We start from the raw sequence: 14771 nt of genomic DNA, 5'->3' as shown, positions 1-14771 counted from the left end.
TGTCTCTGTTTTTGTCTTTCTCTAATTCAAATGCTTCTCTGGCCTTCCCCTCATCCATATATCCTCTCCCACAGACAGTATCCCCTAAGCTTAACAAATTTTTTTTTTTACCCTTTTACTGCTAGGTCAAACCGAATGTCTACTTAGGCACCTGGGGAGTCAGAACACCTGCCTTCATGGTTTCAACAGGCCAGACGTTCTTTTTCTTAGTACATCATTTTAGAAAGGCTTGTTTTAACCAAGAACGTATCCATGTGGGTGGTCTAAATGCATCAAAGGCAGGCTGACTCTTTAGAAAACAATTTTCTTTTTTTTTCCCCTGTAAATATTTATTCTACAAGGGCAGCTGGTTTTTTGAGTTGGATAAAGCAAGTCTCCCTTTTTTCAGACTCCCTTTTTTCCCTATTTCTCCAAAATAATTTGTAATTTCATGTAAAATATTAAAATTAATAGATAAAATAAAAATAGAAAGCTTAAATATCCAGATAGATGGTCTAATATAGATGGCTCTTATAATCATACAGACAAATACTTCCCTATATCCACTAAGCCTAGACAAAATTTTCATTCTATATACTCTGAGTTTCACTCACTAAATAATTTGGAAGCAGATATCATTTTCCAGGAGTGAGGAAACATGAAAAGAAAACAAAATGGGAAAAGAAAGGATGCTATCACATATGAAGGTATATAAAAGCATAACTTGTCACATTCAAAGAAATGACTGAAGATAAAGCAGATAAAACATTTTTCACTGACTCTTAATAGCCAAGCCCAGCAAAGGAAATATGTTCAAATGCCAAATATGAGTGTTCTATATCCCTAACTCCAAGAACTTGAGTATAGACATATATATAGTTTGAAAAAAATTTATAGATACAATGAAACTCCCCATTAAAAAATTTTAAATTTACAAATCTGTCAAACTGACACGTCCTCAGAACCAATTTAACTTCAAGTAGTCCACAGGATTTACAAGAAAATTTTTTCAGAAGACAGAGAAGTTTTATTACAAGAATGTTACCTGAGGGAGGGCACCATAATTCCATATATAACCCTTGTGAGGGAAGACATTCGCCACATAGCGTAGCTTGCCATCCTTTGTATCTTGTTTAATGGGATTCAATGGCTCCTTCGTGGCAATCTACACACATCATGGAAAAAAGGGGGAAGGAGAATGAGAAATGATTAATCCTATATTCAAATTGTATGTTTTAAATCTGGTATTATCAGGTTAAATATTTATATTCTAACTTACTGGTCAAAGACACTGTAAAATAAGCTAAGCCAGCTCTTATTTCTAATTTACAGTGTTGTGTAAGAAAAAACATCTGGAAAGGAAACATCCCATTATAGACTTAGGTATTCTATTATTTATGCATTCATTTCTAATACAAATAACAGAATGACTGAAATGGCAAGAGGATAAAGATTAACCTACTTGCTGTTTTGTTTTTGTTTTTTTAATTACTAAAAATTAGTGAAAATACTAATTTTGGGCATCTTATCATCAATCTTATGATAAAAAGGTTAACTTAAAGTAATTTTCACCAAGTAATTTCATTTGTTTTCTTTCTATCAAACATACTCAAACTGCCTTGTAAAAAAAAAAAAAAACTCTATCCTATAAAGAATAACTGAAGCCATTTTTTAGTGAATAAACACTGCTTAAATTAGGTAGATTCTCAGATTCTTGATCCTATACCTGAGGTAGAAAATAGCCAGAATTCTGAAACATTCTGAAGGAAGACCAAAAAAGAACCTATTATTTTTACTTTTCCCTATCAAAATATTAACCAAAGCAATGCTAGTAATTAGTGACAATTCTCTAAATATAAATTCTGAAAAATACATACCTACATAATAATCTTTAATTAAAATACTTTAAATAGTATTTGCCATTGCATCCAAAGCTATAGGAAAAGACTTAAATAATGAAAGAAACTAAGGGCCACAAATTAAATTTCACTCAGAACTTTAAGGGATCTTACCTAACTGAAGATGGAACAATAAAATTCTGAAAAGCAAAAGGGAAGTTCTTGATAGGTTCATGCCTCATGAAAAGATAGAAAAGAAAAAAAAAAAAAAGGTAACCAGGGGAATAGCAGACACTCTTAGTGCTCATTGATCAAGAGTTGGCCAATAAAATGTTTTCGTTCCTGGTAGAGTAAAATCTAAAGGACAATTAAGTCCTTACAAACTAAACTTGCCATGATTCCCAAATAAGTATACTTCAACTGTATCTATGAACAAAAATATATCTCAGAATCTGTTTAAATAAACCTTGAAAAGATTTGTTATTTTCAAAGACAGAAGAGTCAAAGAAAATTAAATAAATATGTGTATAACAAACTAGAATGGCAAAAATAGAAAACACGTGCTTCAAAGTAAAAATTCAGCTCTATTTTGCTTTTAGAAATGAGATTCAAAGTTCACAAAAGTGTTTTCAATTGTTTGTATCATAAAGTAGTTTGTCAACCATGCGAAATTCAAAAATATTATGCCAAACGACTTGAAACAAAGTTTTTATATCATTATTACTTATAATTTCCATTTGATATTAATAGAAAATATTCATACCTCCATTTTAGCATTTGTCCACCGAGGTACTTCTACAACCATATTAAACAAAGTCTGCAGTTAAAAAAAAACAACAACAAAAAACAAAGAGAGATCGTTTTTTAAATTTTACCTATCCTTTATCACTCACCTCTTGTGTGATGATGCTTTAGTTTCTTTCCCTACGAAACTGTGTGCAGACTGTATCATACATCTGCATATGCCGTAAATTTCCTCTGAAAAATTAGAGAAGCTGTCTAAAACACAGCAGAATTTAAGCCATCATGTCACTTGAACACTGCTGCAGTGTCAGAAGTTGCTATATTTCTGGAAATACCTTCACAGTATAGTGACACAACTAGAATGGGGTCAGGAAACCAGTTTCAAGTTTTATTTTCCCACTAAAACAGGAGTGATAGACAGGGTCCATCATGTGAGTTGAATGTCTCACTTTTCCAATCTGCAAAGTAAGTGTAAATACTCTGTCCTACTCACCACCTACGTAAGGTTGTTATAAAGATCAATTATGTAATTTAAATGAAAATACAAAAAAATTATAAAATATTTTGAAAATCACAAAGCACTATTTAAATTCAAGTTACAATGATCATAATGTGAAATTAAGGATATCTGCGTAGGTAGGTATCAAGTTTACAAGGAGAAACGCCTTTCTACACTTAGTTTGCTTATCTAGTGATCTCTGGTTCCCTAAAGTTACAAAAGGACTACTACTTCTTTTTATCATGTTTCAATTTTGCACTGTTTAAAGCAAAGGAGATTATAGGTCAATGGTTAGCAAAAATAATTTCCCACAATACTTAGGAATACAAGGCTATAATTTCCTGCAGTTTGGGCCTTATAAAGAGAAAGTCTCAAGGGTAAGGTTGCCTTGCATGCCATTTTGATATCAGTAACTAACAGCTTACCATAGCACAGTAATGGTTTAAAACAGTGTTACACCAACTGTGGCCAAGAACCAGAGCTAACTGCAAGCTGACTGTTATAGGTTCATTTAGAAACATTTACAGCAATTTGATGCAGTAATTTTTAGGTCTGTTGAACCCTGAATTACACTTTTCTTTAATTACACTTTTCTAATAATAATTGTATTTTTTAAAAGTATCGGTTCACAACAGATTAGAAATAAACCAAAAAACTAACCCTTTAGTATAGATCATTTGAGAAAGCAGCGATTAAATATACTTCCTCTCAATTGTGCCACACATCAAAATCACCAGGAGAGATTTTATCAATTAAAAAAAAAAAGCTTCCTAGAGCCCCACCCCCCACATACCCACTTATTTGAATTCAATGGTTTTGAGGCAGGGCACTGCTTATTTTTCAAAGCTCTCCAAGCAATTTTAATATGTAGTCAGAGTGGAGAACTTCTGGTTTGCAGCATTGCTAAACAGTATCTGAGGGCTTTCCAAGTGAAACACAAATGCTATTATTAATTCAAAGGATGCCATTTACACAACTAAGTATAAATTTAAATTGAGCCGCAAAAAACAATGATGGTTGTTCAATTTTTCTAGGTAAGACTAAAGTTTACCAATGACAGAGCTGCATATCCATAATGAGATGAAGAACAAAGCCAAGAATGAATTCTCAACAATTGCTCCTTAGAAGTATGTCTCATACCTATCTTAGCAACCTCATACACAGTCTTGCTGTTCTGTTTCATTTTCTATGCTCTTTCATGAGGTATCCCAGCACCTGTTTAAATATGTCTCAAGTAGCTGTTAAAAAGAAAAACCTAAGTAAATGGCAGATGTTCACATAATTTATTCATCCTTGAAAGCCTGGCTATAAGAGGACAAAGGCATACAGATGAATACTCAGAGGTGATAGAGAAGACCAGGCTAGTGGCAATTGTTTTACACAATGACACTTACCAAAACCACTCAGAGACTTGAAATAGGCCAAAAGAACAAAAGATAAGGTTTGAATCTTAAGCCTGCAAACCATCTCCCCTCATCATTTGTTCTGATCTCTAAAGAACAAATTTCCAGTCTGCTTTTCTTCTTTCCAGATAAAATGCATATAATCTATAATTTTTCAAAGCCAGTGTTAGTTGGGTTATCCTAAGACTACTGTTAATTATAAACCAGTAACAGTCTACTGACATCTAGTACAAAATCACAAAGACACAAGGGGACACATTTCCACCGAGAAAGTTGGGTATGAGCTAGGACCATTTACCTCCTTCAGTTATCTCCTCCATTTTTCCCTGCTATTTTTGTTGCAAAAACCAAAAAGATAACTAATAAGATACGAAAAAAGTCAGTAAATTTTATATGCCTTTGGGAAAAATGGGAGGAAATCACCCTTCTTTTCTCTTTCCAACTCTTAAAAGATCAAATAAATTTTCGTTTTGATACTAAAAGCAAAGGCAACAAAAGCAAAAATAAACAAGTGATACCATCAGACTAATAAACTTCTTCATAGCAAAGAAAGCCATTAACAACATAAAAAGACAATCTAGAAATGGGAAAATACGTATTTGTAAACCATGTATCTGATAAGGATTAATATCTGAAACATAACTCCTGCAACACAACAGGAAAAGACCAATCTGATTAAAAGATGCACAGAGGAATTGGACAGTTTTCCAAGAGACACACAGTCAACAGGGACATGAAAAGGTGCTCAACATCACAATTATCAGAGAATGAGATATCACCTCACACCTGCTGGAATGGCTGTCACCAAAAAGGTAAGAAATAACAAGTGTTGGTGAGAATGTGGAAAAAGGGGAACACTCTGCACTTGGTGGGATGTAAATTGCTGCAGCCACTACAGAAAACAGTATGGCAGTTTTCCAAAAAATTAAAACAGAGCTATTGTATGATCCAGCAATCCCACTTCTGGGTATTTATCCGAGAAAAAAAAGAAAACAGGATATTAGAAAGATACCTGCACCCCCATATTCACTGCAGCATTACTTACAATAGCGCCAAGATAAGGAAACAACCTAAGTGTCCATCAATGAATGAACAGATAAAGAAGATGTGCTTAATACATACAGTGGAATATTATCCAGCCATGGGAAAGAAGGAAACCTGCCATTTGCGACAACAATGGGTAGACTGTTAGGGCATTATGCTCATTGACATAAGCCAGACAGAGAAAGACAAATACTGCATTTTACCACTTACATGGAATTCTTATATATGGAACCTTATATATGGAATTCTTTAAAAAAAAAAAGGGGGGCAGCCTAATTCATAGAAACAGAGAGTAAGAAAAGTGGCTGCCAAGGGCTTGGGGTTGGGAAAAATCGTTCAGAATTATAAATAAATAAACACACAAACCACAAACAGACTCAAATCAGGCAGTCTCTGACAAATGAACCATGTTCTAAGAATTAAATTTTAAGTTGGCTATATGCTCTCAGAATACATTTTCCCCAATGAGAAAACTATTTCCAGGTTGATACATAAAGTCTCTAGGAAACTATAAAGCCTCGAACCCCTCAATGTCTATTCACCCAACATCTAGGGCAGTGGTTCTCAAACTTCAGTACGTGTAAAATGCCCTGAAACACTCGTTAAATATGTGGACTAGTCTCCATCAAGCAGAGATTCTGGTGTAGTAGATATGTAATTAAGATCTGAAGTAGATATGTAATTAAGATCTGGATCTGAAGTTTTAACAAGTGTTCTACATTATTCCAAGGTATGTGGTTTAAGGACCATTTTAACAAACACCAGTTTAAGAGAATACAAGATGGACGGCAGGCAATGGTGGTGGGCACTGAACAACACCCAGAGCTATTTGTGGAAGTAGATTCAAAGGCTGGGGTCATGAATTTCAGTTGAAATAGAGAAAAAAAAAGATGGAAATAAAGTTGAAGGGAAAAGAAGGCTGACGAAGGTGATAGGAAATGCTGTCTGGCATCAGTAAGATAAAAAGGCATCAACAACATGAGATGAGATGACAGACATCAGTCAGACGTTCTGGGCCTAAGTCAACAACTATTGAAGGTTTGACAGTCACATATTTAAAAGATATATTTAGAACATGTTTATTCTAGCATATAGGCGGTCTTTTTTCCTCCTCTATCCCCAAAAAGATTTGTCCCTGCATTCTAAAACAGCCTCTCAAACCACCTTTTTCCTTATAATAAAAAAAATGACAAAGTGACCAATTTTTATAAAGTACCTTTACTTTAGACTATCTACCATGATAAGTAGCTTGCTACTAAAACCTGGGTTCTGTTCCTTACTCTCTCTGGTTTTTCACTTATAAGATGAAATGTTAAGGGGATTCCTAGAATAGTCAGATTCATAAATAGAAAATGGAATAGTAGTTACCAAGGGCTGGGTGAAGGAGGGAACGGAGAGTCACTGTTCAGTGGGCAGAGTTTCAGTTTGAGAAGAAATTCTGGAGATGAACAGTGGTGATGACTGCACATGCGGAAGTACCTAATTACACTGAACTGTACACTTTACAAAGTGTGCAATAAAGAAAACGGTAAATTTGATTTTATAAACAAGAAAAAGAAATGAAATGGTAAGATCATCCCTAGCTGCCATACACACATATTGGAAGAATAAAAACATCAGAACGCACACAAAAATCTTCATAGAGGGGAAAAGTTTAGAAGCACTTTACAAATGCAAACAATCATCGAGGTCTTTAACGGACAACAGAAGTGATTCACAAAAATAAAAACCTTTAGATATACCTCATATTCATCATTTCGTGCTCTCTTTGTAGGAATGCCATTTTCCTATAAAAGAAAAGATGGTATTTGTGATTGTAATATCTCATCAAAGAATACAACTGCACTGCAAAGCAATCCAAGTAAGCCTACTACAGAAATATTCCACTACAGAAGCTGTCCAGACACCGGGTTCGAGAACTACCGAATGCCCAGTTTCTTTTCTCTCAGCATTTGCATCCCCAGTGCATGAGCATCAAGGTGTTTCATAAAATAAATTATTAGAAAAGCTAAATCTCTTTCAAGTATATTTTCCTAGTTTTTATAAAAATAAGCAAAGGCTCTGTTCGGTCTTAAAGGAAAGACTGTCAGTCTCCCGTGATTACACTTAAAACAGTCATTTCATTATTGAAATGAAACTCTAGGGAGCATGACTAACAAGCCATGAAAGTACTCAGCTACACCTCCTGCCTGTAAATTCCACAAAGGTGTGATTACTACGCCTCCATCAAGCACTTTTAAATTAAAAAAGACTATATGATGAGTTGGGAAGAAAAATTACTCCATTCACAAATGCTCACACTTACATGTAACCTTTACACACCAAAAAAACAAAAACAAACAAAAAACACCAAAGAAGGAAACAAAACAGAAAAACGACTATCCCAAGTAGGCCCTGAAACATTATTTTTGTTCCTAAAACAACCACCTCCCAAAGTACAAGGTGCAACAGTTCTAATCATTAGAGGGTGATCTAATCAATAACTATCTAATATTGATCTAATCAATAACTATCTAATCAATAGTTGAGGATGGGAGAAACTTATGTACACAACCACTGTGTGTACCAATCCCCACGTGCCCAGAATTCACAGGCGTATCCTGTTCTATGTTAGTCCTGCCCTATTCTCAACTTTCTCATATTCCCCAAAACCCATTCTCCTTAGGCAGAATATCATGCCGACTGGAATGTTTCTAGTCCACTCTTTGTTCCACCTCCACCCCTACCTACTGCCTGATTCCACAAAATATTATCATTTTGTTAGGTGAACAGATTTTGTCATGGTACACCCACACATGAAGCAGCACCCACCAATCACTCCTTTCATTATCCTGTTCTAGTTTTACAGCACTTAACATTCTCTGATTGACTTGTTTCCTGGTTGTCCACCTCCTTCCATCGAGTGGGAACTATATCTCCTATCTATCTTACTCACTGCTGCAACCCTAGTGCCTGGAATGCCGTCTAGCTCATAATAAGCCTGCAAGAACTATTTACTGAAAGAAGAAATTAGTAAGTGAATAAATAAATGCATGCACTTTTGGCCAAAAGCAAGCAGTGGTGTTGGGAGACAGGAGATATTTGGGTTGGACTGTTCACCAGCCAAAACAAAACACATGGACACACATAAAGTAAAATGGAGTTCTTTCTGCCCTCTCTTTGCCTTCTTTCTCTCTCCAGATTATATGACCTCCTGTCCTGCAGCTGAATACTACTTAGAAGTAATGAGCTGGAATGATTGCACAAGAGCAATTAAGAATACAACCTTTGGAGTTAGAGCACCTAAATTCATATCCCACTTCCCACAACAGATGATAGATTTGTGACCAGGGGCAAGGTACTGAACCTCATTAGCAAAATAAGGTAATAACAGTAGCCCTAGCTGTACTCAGATAATGCAACTCAAGCTCTGAGCACAGTGCTTGGATAAGCACTATGAGCATTCAATAAATCTTCACTATTATTCTCCCTGCAGCCATCTTATTGACAGTCCAGTCCTCTGAAGGGCTGGAAGGCAGCACCAATCCCACATCAGTGTTCCATAACCTTCCTCCTGGAATGATCCTATTCTCACACTAATTCTAATTCATGAAGGAGGCTTACAATCCTGTTGTGATAACTCTGTTATCCTTCTTGACTTCCAACCCACATTCTTTCCTTTCAAAATCTTCTAAAAAGTATTTTGTGGTGATACTAGAAGTACATGTTGTCACCCCCAAAACAAGTTAAAAACTATACCTCTGTAGAGTCCACCCTCAGAGGAATATCATGAAAGGGGGAAATGTAGTCACCAGCTACATTCTCTGCAAAGGAAAAACAAAAAACAAAAATAAAAATACAGAATTAAAGCAATGGACTATCCTGTTCTTCAGAGCAATTATATCCTTATCCACTTTTAAACCTAAAAGGAGTTTTTAAAGTTTTTTCGAAATTAACTTTAACTCCCAATTTAAAGTTTAATTCAACTTTTAAAACTTGCCCCAATATGATGACCACAGAGAATACATACCAAGTAATCCACATTTGGTTTACTGAAATAATTTACAGTTGACCCTTGAACAACATGTTTGAACTGCTTAGGTACAGATTTTTTTTTGATATAATACTGTAAATATATTTTCTCTCCTTTATGATTTTCTTAGTAACATTTTCTTTTCTCTAGCTTACTTTATTGTAAGAATACAGTGTATGATACATGTAACATACAAAATGTGTGTTAATCTACTACTTGTGTTATGAGTAAGGCTACCAGTCAATATAAGCTATTAGAAGTTAAGTTTTTGAGGGGCGCCTGGGTGGTTCAGTCGGTTAAGCGTACGACTTCAGCTCAGGTCATGATCTCGCGGTCCGTGGGCCCGAGCCCTGCGTTGGGCTCTGGGCTGATGGCTCAGAGTCTGGAGCCTGCTTCCGATTCTGTGTCTCCCTCTCTCTCTGTCCCTCCCCCATTCATGCTCTGTCTCTGTCTCAAAAATAAATCAACGTTAAAAAAAAAAAAAGTTAAGTTTTTGAAGAGTCAAAAGTTATACATGGATTTTCAACTGTGAAGTGGGCAGGTGCCCCTAACCCAGCATTGTTCAAGGATCAACTGTACTTCTCTCTCTAGCTTAACACATCCAAAGCAGAAAATGTCTAAAATTGACTAAAGCCCCAAATATGAAATATCTCACTTGTGAACAGATACTCATTAATAAGTGACTGGATTAAAACTGATGTCACTTTTCCGAAGAGTAATCTAACAACAGAATTCCCAATTTCTGTCTATAATCCTATGAACAGGATGTAAAGATCCTACCCAATTAAAAGAAAAGAACAAATCATTTGTTTCCACTCAGTGATAAGAATGTTTATATTAAGGTAAGCTTAAAACAAAAACAAACTTTAATAATAGAAACTGTCTTATCTTCATTGCATATAAAAATGCATATTTTAAAAGCTGGGCTTAATACAGCCATAAAAATTTTTCAGTTTATAATTACCTAAGTCAGGGTATGTTTTATTTCTGCCCTGCTACCTCTTTGGCATAATTTTCAAATTTAGACTTTAAAAAAAAAATTTAACAAAATAAAACATGAACTGGCTGACAGCCTAATAGCAATGAGTATACTCAGCTCCCAAATCTTGGGTTTCCAAGTACTATTCTCCAGTAAAAAGAACTAGGACTTCTTCAAGAAGAGGCGGATTCTAAGGCTGGGACAAAAACTATACAAGATGAACCCAATGGATCCTGTAGGACCAGAAATCAACCAAGTGCTCAAAGAAACAAAAGGTTGGCTGTATGTCGAAAGGAAATGGAGCCAATCTACAAGAGCTCCCAAAGGTCAAAGGTGGAACAAACTGAGGAACAAATAACAGAGTATTCGATCACAAACCAAATTATTAAGTAAATAATACAAGAGACCCACTAATGCAAATAAATGATTGTTTAAATAAATAAATGAGGGAGAACAGACAAACATTTCTTACAAAAAATTCCAAGAAATATATACATATAGACGTCGCCCCTCCAAGAAGGAAAGCTTACCCTGCTCTCCCAGAGTGCAGACTAAACTTAATGACTGACTCACTTCAACATAGAAAGGGAAAAACAATAACATTACAGTAGAGAACTCTGGCAAGAAGTACCCTTAACCGAGTGATCAAAGTTGACATCACCAGGGAAAAGTCATGTTAATAACATGTACCTCCTGATACGCTGTGATGAGAAGGGTATGTACTTCACTTGTATTTTTCCCCCCAAACCCATAACCCCACTCTCATCACAAGAACGACAGCAGATACATCCAAACTGAGGGACGTTTTACACAATATTAACCAATACTGTTTAAGAGTCTCAAACTCATAAAACAAATAAGGAAATACTGAGAAATTGTTAGATTGGGGAGAATATAAGGAAATACAATAACTAAGTATAATGTGTACCCTGAACTGGATTCTGTAAGAAAAAAATGACATTAGTGGGAAAACTAGTCATATCCAAATAAAATCTGGAGTTCACAGTTGGTACCAATGTTGGTTTCTTAGTTTTAAAAAATGTACACTGTTAATGAAAGATACTAACATTTGGGGAAAGTTGGTAAGAGATATACTGGAATTCTGTACTATCTTTGCAACTCTGTGAAATCTGAAATTATTTCACAATAAAATTTAAATAAACAAAAACAAGCTGTGGCGTCAGCCCACTAAAGTGAGAAGCATAGAATTTAACAATGGCCCTCACTCCACCAAAACTGCATTTCTTCTTCTCATGCTTCACAGGCTTTCCTTAGCACTTATTACTAAAGTTCTTGCAGGAAGGAGTTTCTGTTGTTTGTTTTCATTTGTTCTGTTATGCTCTCTCCTCAGTCCCCAGCATCCAGAAAGTACCCAGTACTTAGTAGGCATTCAATAAATACATCTCTATTACGATTTCATTTTTCCCTCCAAAAAGTTCATGTAATTTTTCTTTTCCCACTCTAGGAACAAGGGAGTTGTGCATGAAAGATCATGTACAAGGTAGGATAAAGATGACTAAGAGTACATAAGTGACAAAGTATATAAAAAGCTTGCCATGACCTATAAAGCTCTTTTCATTAGTTAAAAAAGATGCATCTTAAAAAAATTCTTTTCCATACCAGATCAAACGTCAAATTCTCTGCCTGAATTTAAAATCCTCTATGAGTAACACAAGAAACGAAATTATCAGTTTGCTGCATGATTGTTTACTTTTCTATAAGTAACACAGACACTTAAATGGGTCACCTTTATTTTCTATTAAAATAAATTATGGCAGTGAAAACTGAAAATGATACAGACACTTTGGAAAACAGTGTGGCAATTTCTTATAAAGTTAAATATTTGACCCAGAAATCCTACTGTTAAGCACTTGACCGAGAGAAATGAAAACTTATGTTCACATGAAAACCTATAAGTGAATGTTTATAGGTGGCTTTATTCAAAATCAAAACTGGAAGCAAACTAATGTACAAATAGTAAACAGATAAACTCTGCTACACCCATATAATGGGTGTTTTACTCAATGATATATTAGTCCCAAATAAAAAAGAATGAACTATTGCCAAGTGAAAGAAGCTAGACTCAAACCATTCCATTTAGATGACATTCTGGAAAAGGCAAAACTATAGGGATAAAGAGCAGATCAGTGACTGCCAGGGCTTGAGGGTGCAGGGTAAGGGGGCTAAAGAGAGACCACAAGGAAACTATTTCGGGGTAACGAACTGTTCTATGCCTTGACTATGACAGTGTTTAAATGAATCTATATTTTATCAAAACTCAGAACTGTTCACACAAAAAAAGTGAACTAATGTATGCAATTTAAAAAATAAATACGGAGCAAAAAAAATCGGTTAAGGAAAGTATGTATTAAAGTATAAATAAAAGGGGCGCCTGGGTGGCTCAGTCAGTTAAGCATCCAACTTCAGCTCAGGTCTGATCCCACCATTTGTGAGTTTGAGCCCCGCATCTGTGCTGACAGCTCAGAGCCTGGAGCCTGCTTCAGATTCTGTGTCTCCCTCTCTCTCTGCCCCTCTCCTGCTCATGTGCGCGCTCACTGTCTCTCTCTCTCAAAAATAAATAATCATTAAAAAAATTATTTTTTTAATTTAAAAAAAGTATAAATGGAAGCTCTTGTTCCAATGAGCAATCAGTCTGTAATTCTTCGCTTTAAGTCACAAAGATAAGACAGTTTTGAGAAAAATGCAATCCTTTAGCAGATTATATCAATAATTACATTTGAGACCTATCACTGTGATGGGAATTAACAATAATCCCAGCTCTAAGAATTCAGGATGTTGCACAGACCAGGGAACTTCATTATTAAAATTAAGGAAGTATAGGAAATATGACAAAATAGCTGGGCTGCCTTTGTAATTAAGAGTGAAAAATACCTCTAGCACACTGATTTGGTGTTAAATTTCTCTAGAGCTCCAATGCTCTTGTTAACTGGGGACAAGCCCCAACAAACTAAGATTTAAGATGAATGCATGTTACTCAAGTCTGAGCGAAAAATGGGACTAGCCTAAGCTGTGATTGCTAAAAGCTAAAGATTTATGAAGTGTGCTTAGGTACCTATCTCTTTAAATTGCAATCTAAATGTTATATTCAGGGGTGCCTGAGTGGCTCAGTCGGTTAAGCATCCAACTCTGGATTCCGCTCAGGTCATGCATGATCTCACAGTTCGAGAGATCAAGTCCTGCACTATCAGCACAGAGCCTGGTTGGGATTTTCTCTCTCCTTCTCTCTCTGTCCCTCTCCTGCACAAGCACACGTGTGTGCTGTCAAAAAATAAAAAAATACGGATGCCTGGATGGGTCAGTTGGTTAAGCATCCGACTTCAGCTCAGGTTATGATCTCACAGCTTGTGAGTTCAAGCCTCACATCAGGCTCTGTGCTGACAGCTCAGAGCCTAGAGCCTGCTTTGGATTCTATTTCCCTCTCTCTTTACCCCTCTCCCACTCATTCTCTCTCTCTCTCTCTCTCTCTCTCTCTCAAAAATAAGCATTAAAAATTTTTAAAAAAATAAACCTTTAAAAACAAACATCATATTCAAACACTATGGTAATGCCAATACATATGTTTAAGTGGTATCTAATTGGCATCTTGGAAGGTAAAAAGAGTTATTAGTGAATGAGTGGTCTCAGATAACCATACCTACTGGAAGCCATTTGGATCACGAAACAGTATAAATAAAAATGTACTAATGAAGAAAAAGAATAAAAGAATTACACACACTAAAATAAAAATAAAATATGGCTTTAAATGTCAGATAATGATAATGCTTTGATGAGCAATACACCAGTAAATTCACACAGAGCAATGAATACAGAGATCAAGATCCTGACTTCTAGTTAGTGAGCTTGATAAAGTCACTCAATTTCTCTGAAACTTAATTTTCTCAATTTTTTCAATTGAGCAATGTACAATTTGTACGTAAAAGGTAATGTACTAGATGCTGGAATACAAACGTGCTAAAAGTGAGCTATATCCACAGCCAAGAAAGGGAATGCACTAAATCATCTACATAAGCATTATCCAGTAAGTGCAAAGACAAAGGTCCTCTTGGCATCATTATCAGAAAGCTAATCACTGACCTAATGCACAAAGGAACGAGAACCCATTAAAAGTTTTCTAAGGTCAGTGCTATGTTAGTATGCTCCATATAAAGAGTATGAAGAATCTCTAAAGGTAGATTTATTTTTTTTAAGCTTATTTATTTATTTTTGAGAGGGCAAGAGAGCAAAGTGGAGAAGAGGCAGAGACAGAGAGACA

At 35.5% G+C, this 14771-nt stretch overlaps 1 protein-coding gene across 2 annotated transcripts in view; it reads right to left on the bottom strand.

Moving 5' to 3' along the window:
- Positions 1–14771, bottom strand: part of PPA2 (inorganic pyrophosphatase 2) — an 88097-nt gene that overhangs the window by 65294 nt on the left and 8032 nt on the right. Inside the window, exons 2-5 of one of the 2 annotated variants that reach the window (XM_019416401.2) lie at positions 9246–9310; positions 7250–7294; positions 2581–2634; positions 1025–1144 (exon numbers count right to left, since the gene is read on the bottom strand). In XM_019416401.2, the coding sequence (XP_019271946.1) occupies positions 1025–1144; positions 2581–2634; positions 7250–7294; positions 9246–9310 (284 nt within the window). The remainder of the gene's footprint in view (positions 1–1024; positions 1145–2580; positions 2635–7249; positions 7295–9245; positions 9311–14771) is intronic. The other variant, XM_019416411.2, reaches the window with a different exon arrangement.

This window comes from Panthera pardus, unplaced genomic scaffold (assembly GCF_024362965.1).
Source record: "Panthera pardus isolate Hobbes unplaced genomic scaffold, ASM2436296v1 HiC_scaffold_13, whole genome shotgun sequence".
Classification (NCBI taxonomy): domain Eukaryota; kingdom Metazoa; phylum Chordata; class Mammalia; order Carnivora; family Felidae; genus Panthera; species Panthera pardus.
This window is presented reverse-complemented; position numbering and strand designations above follow the sequence as displayed.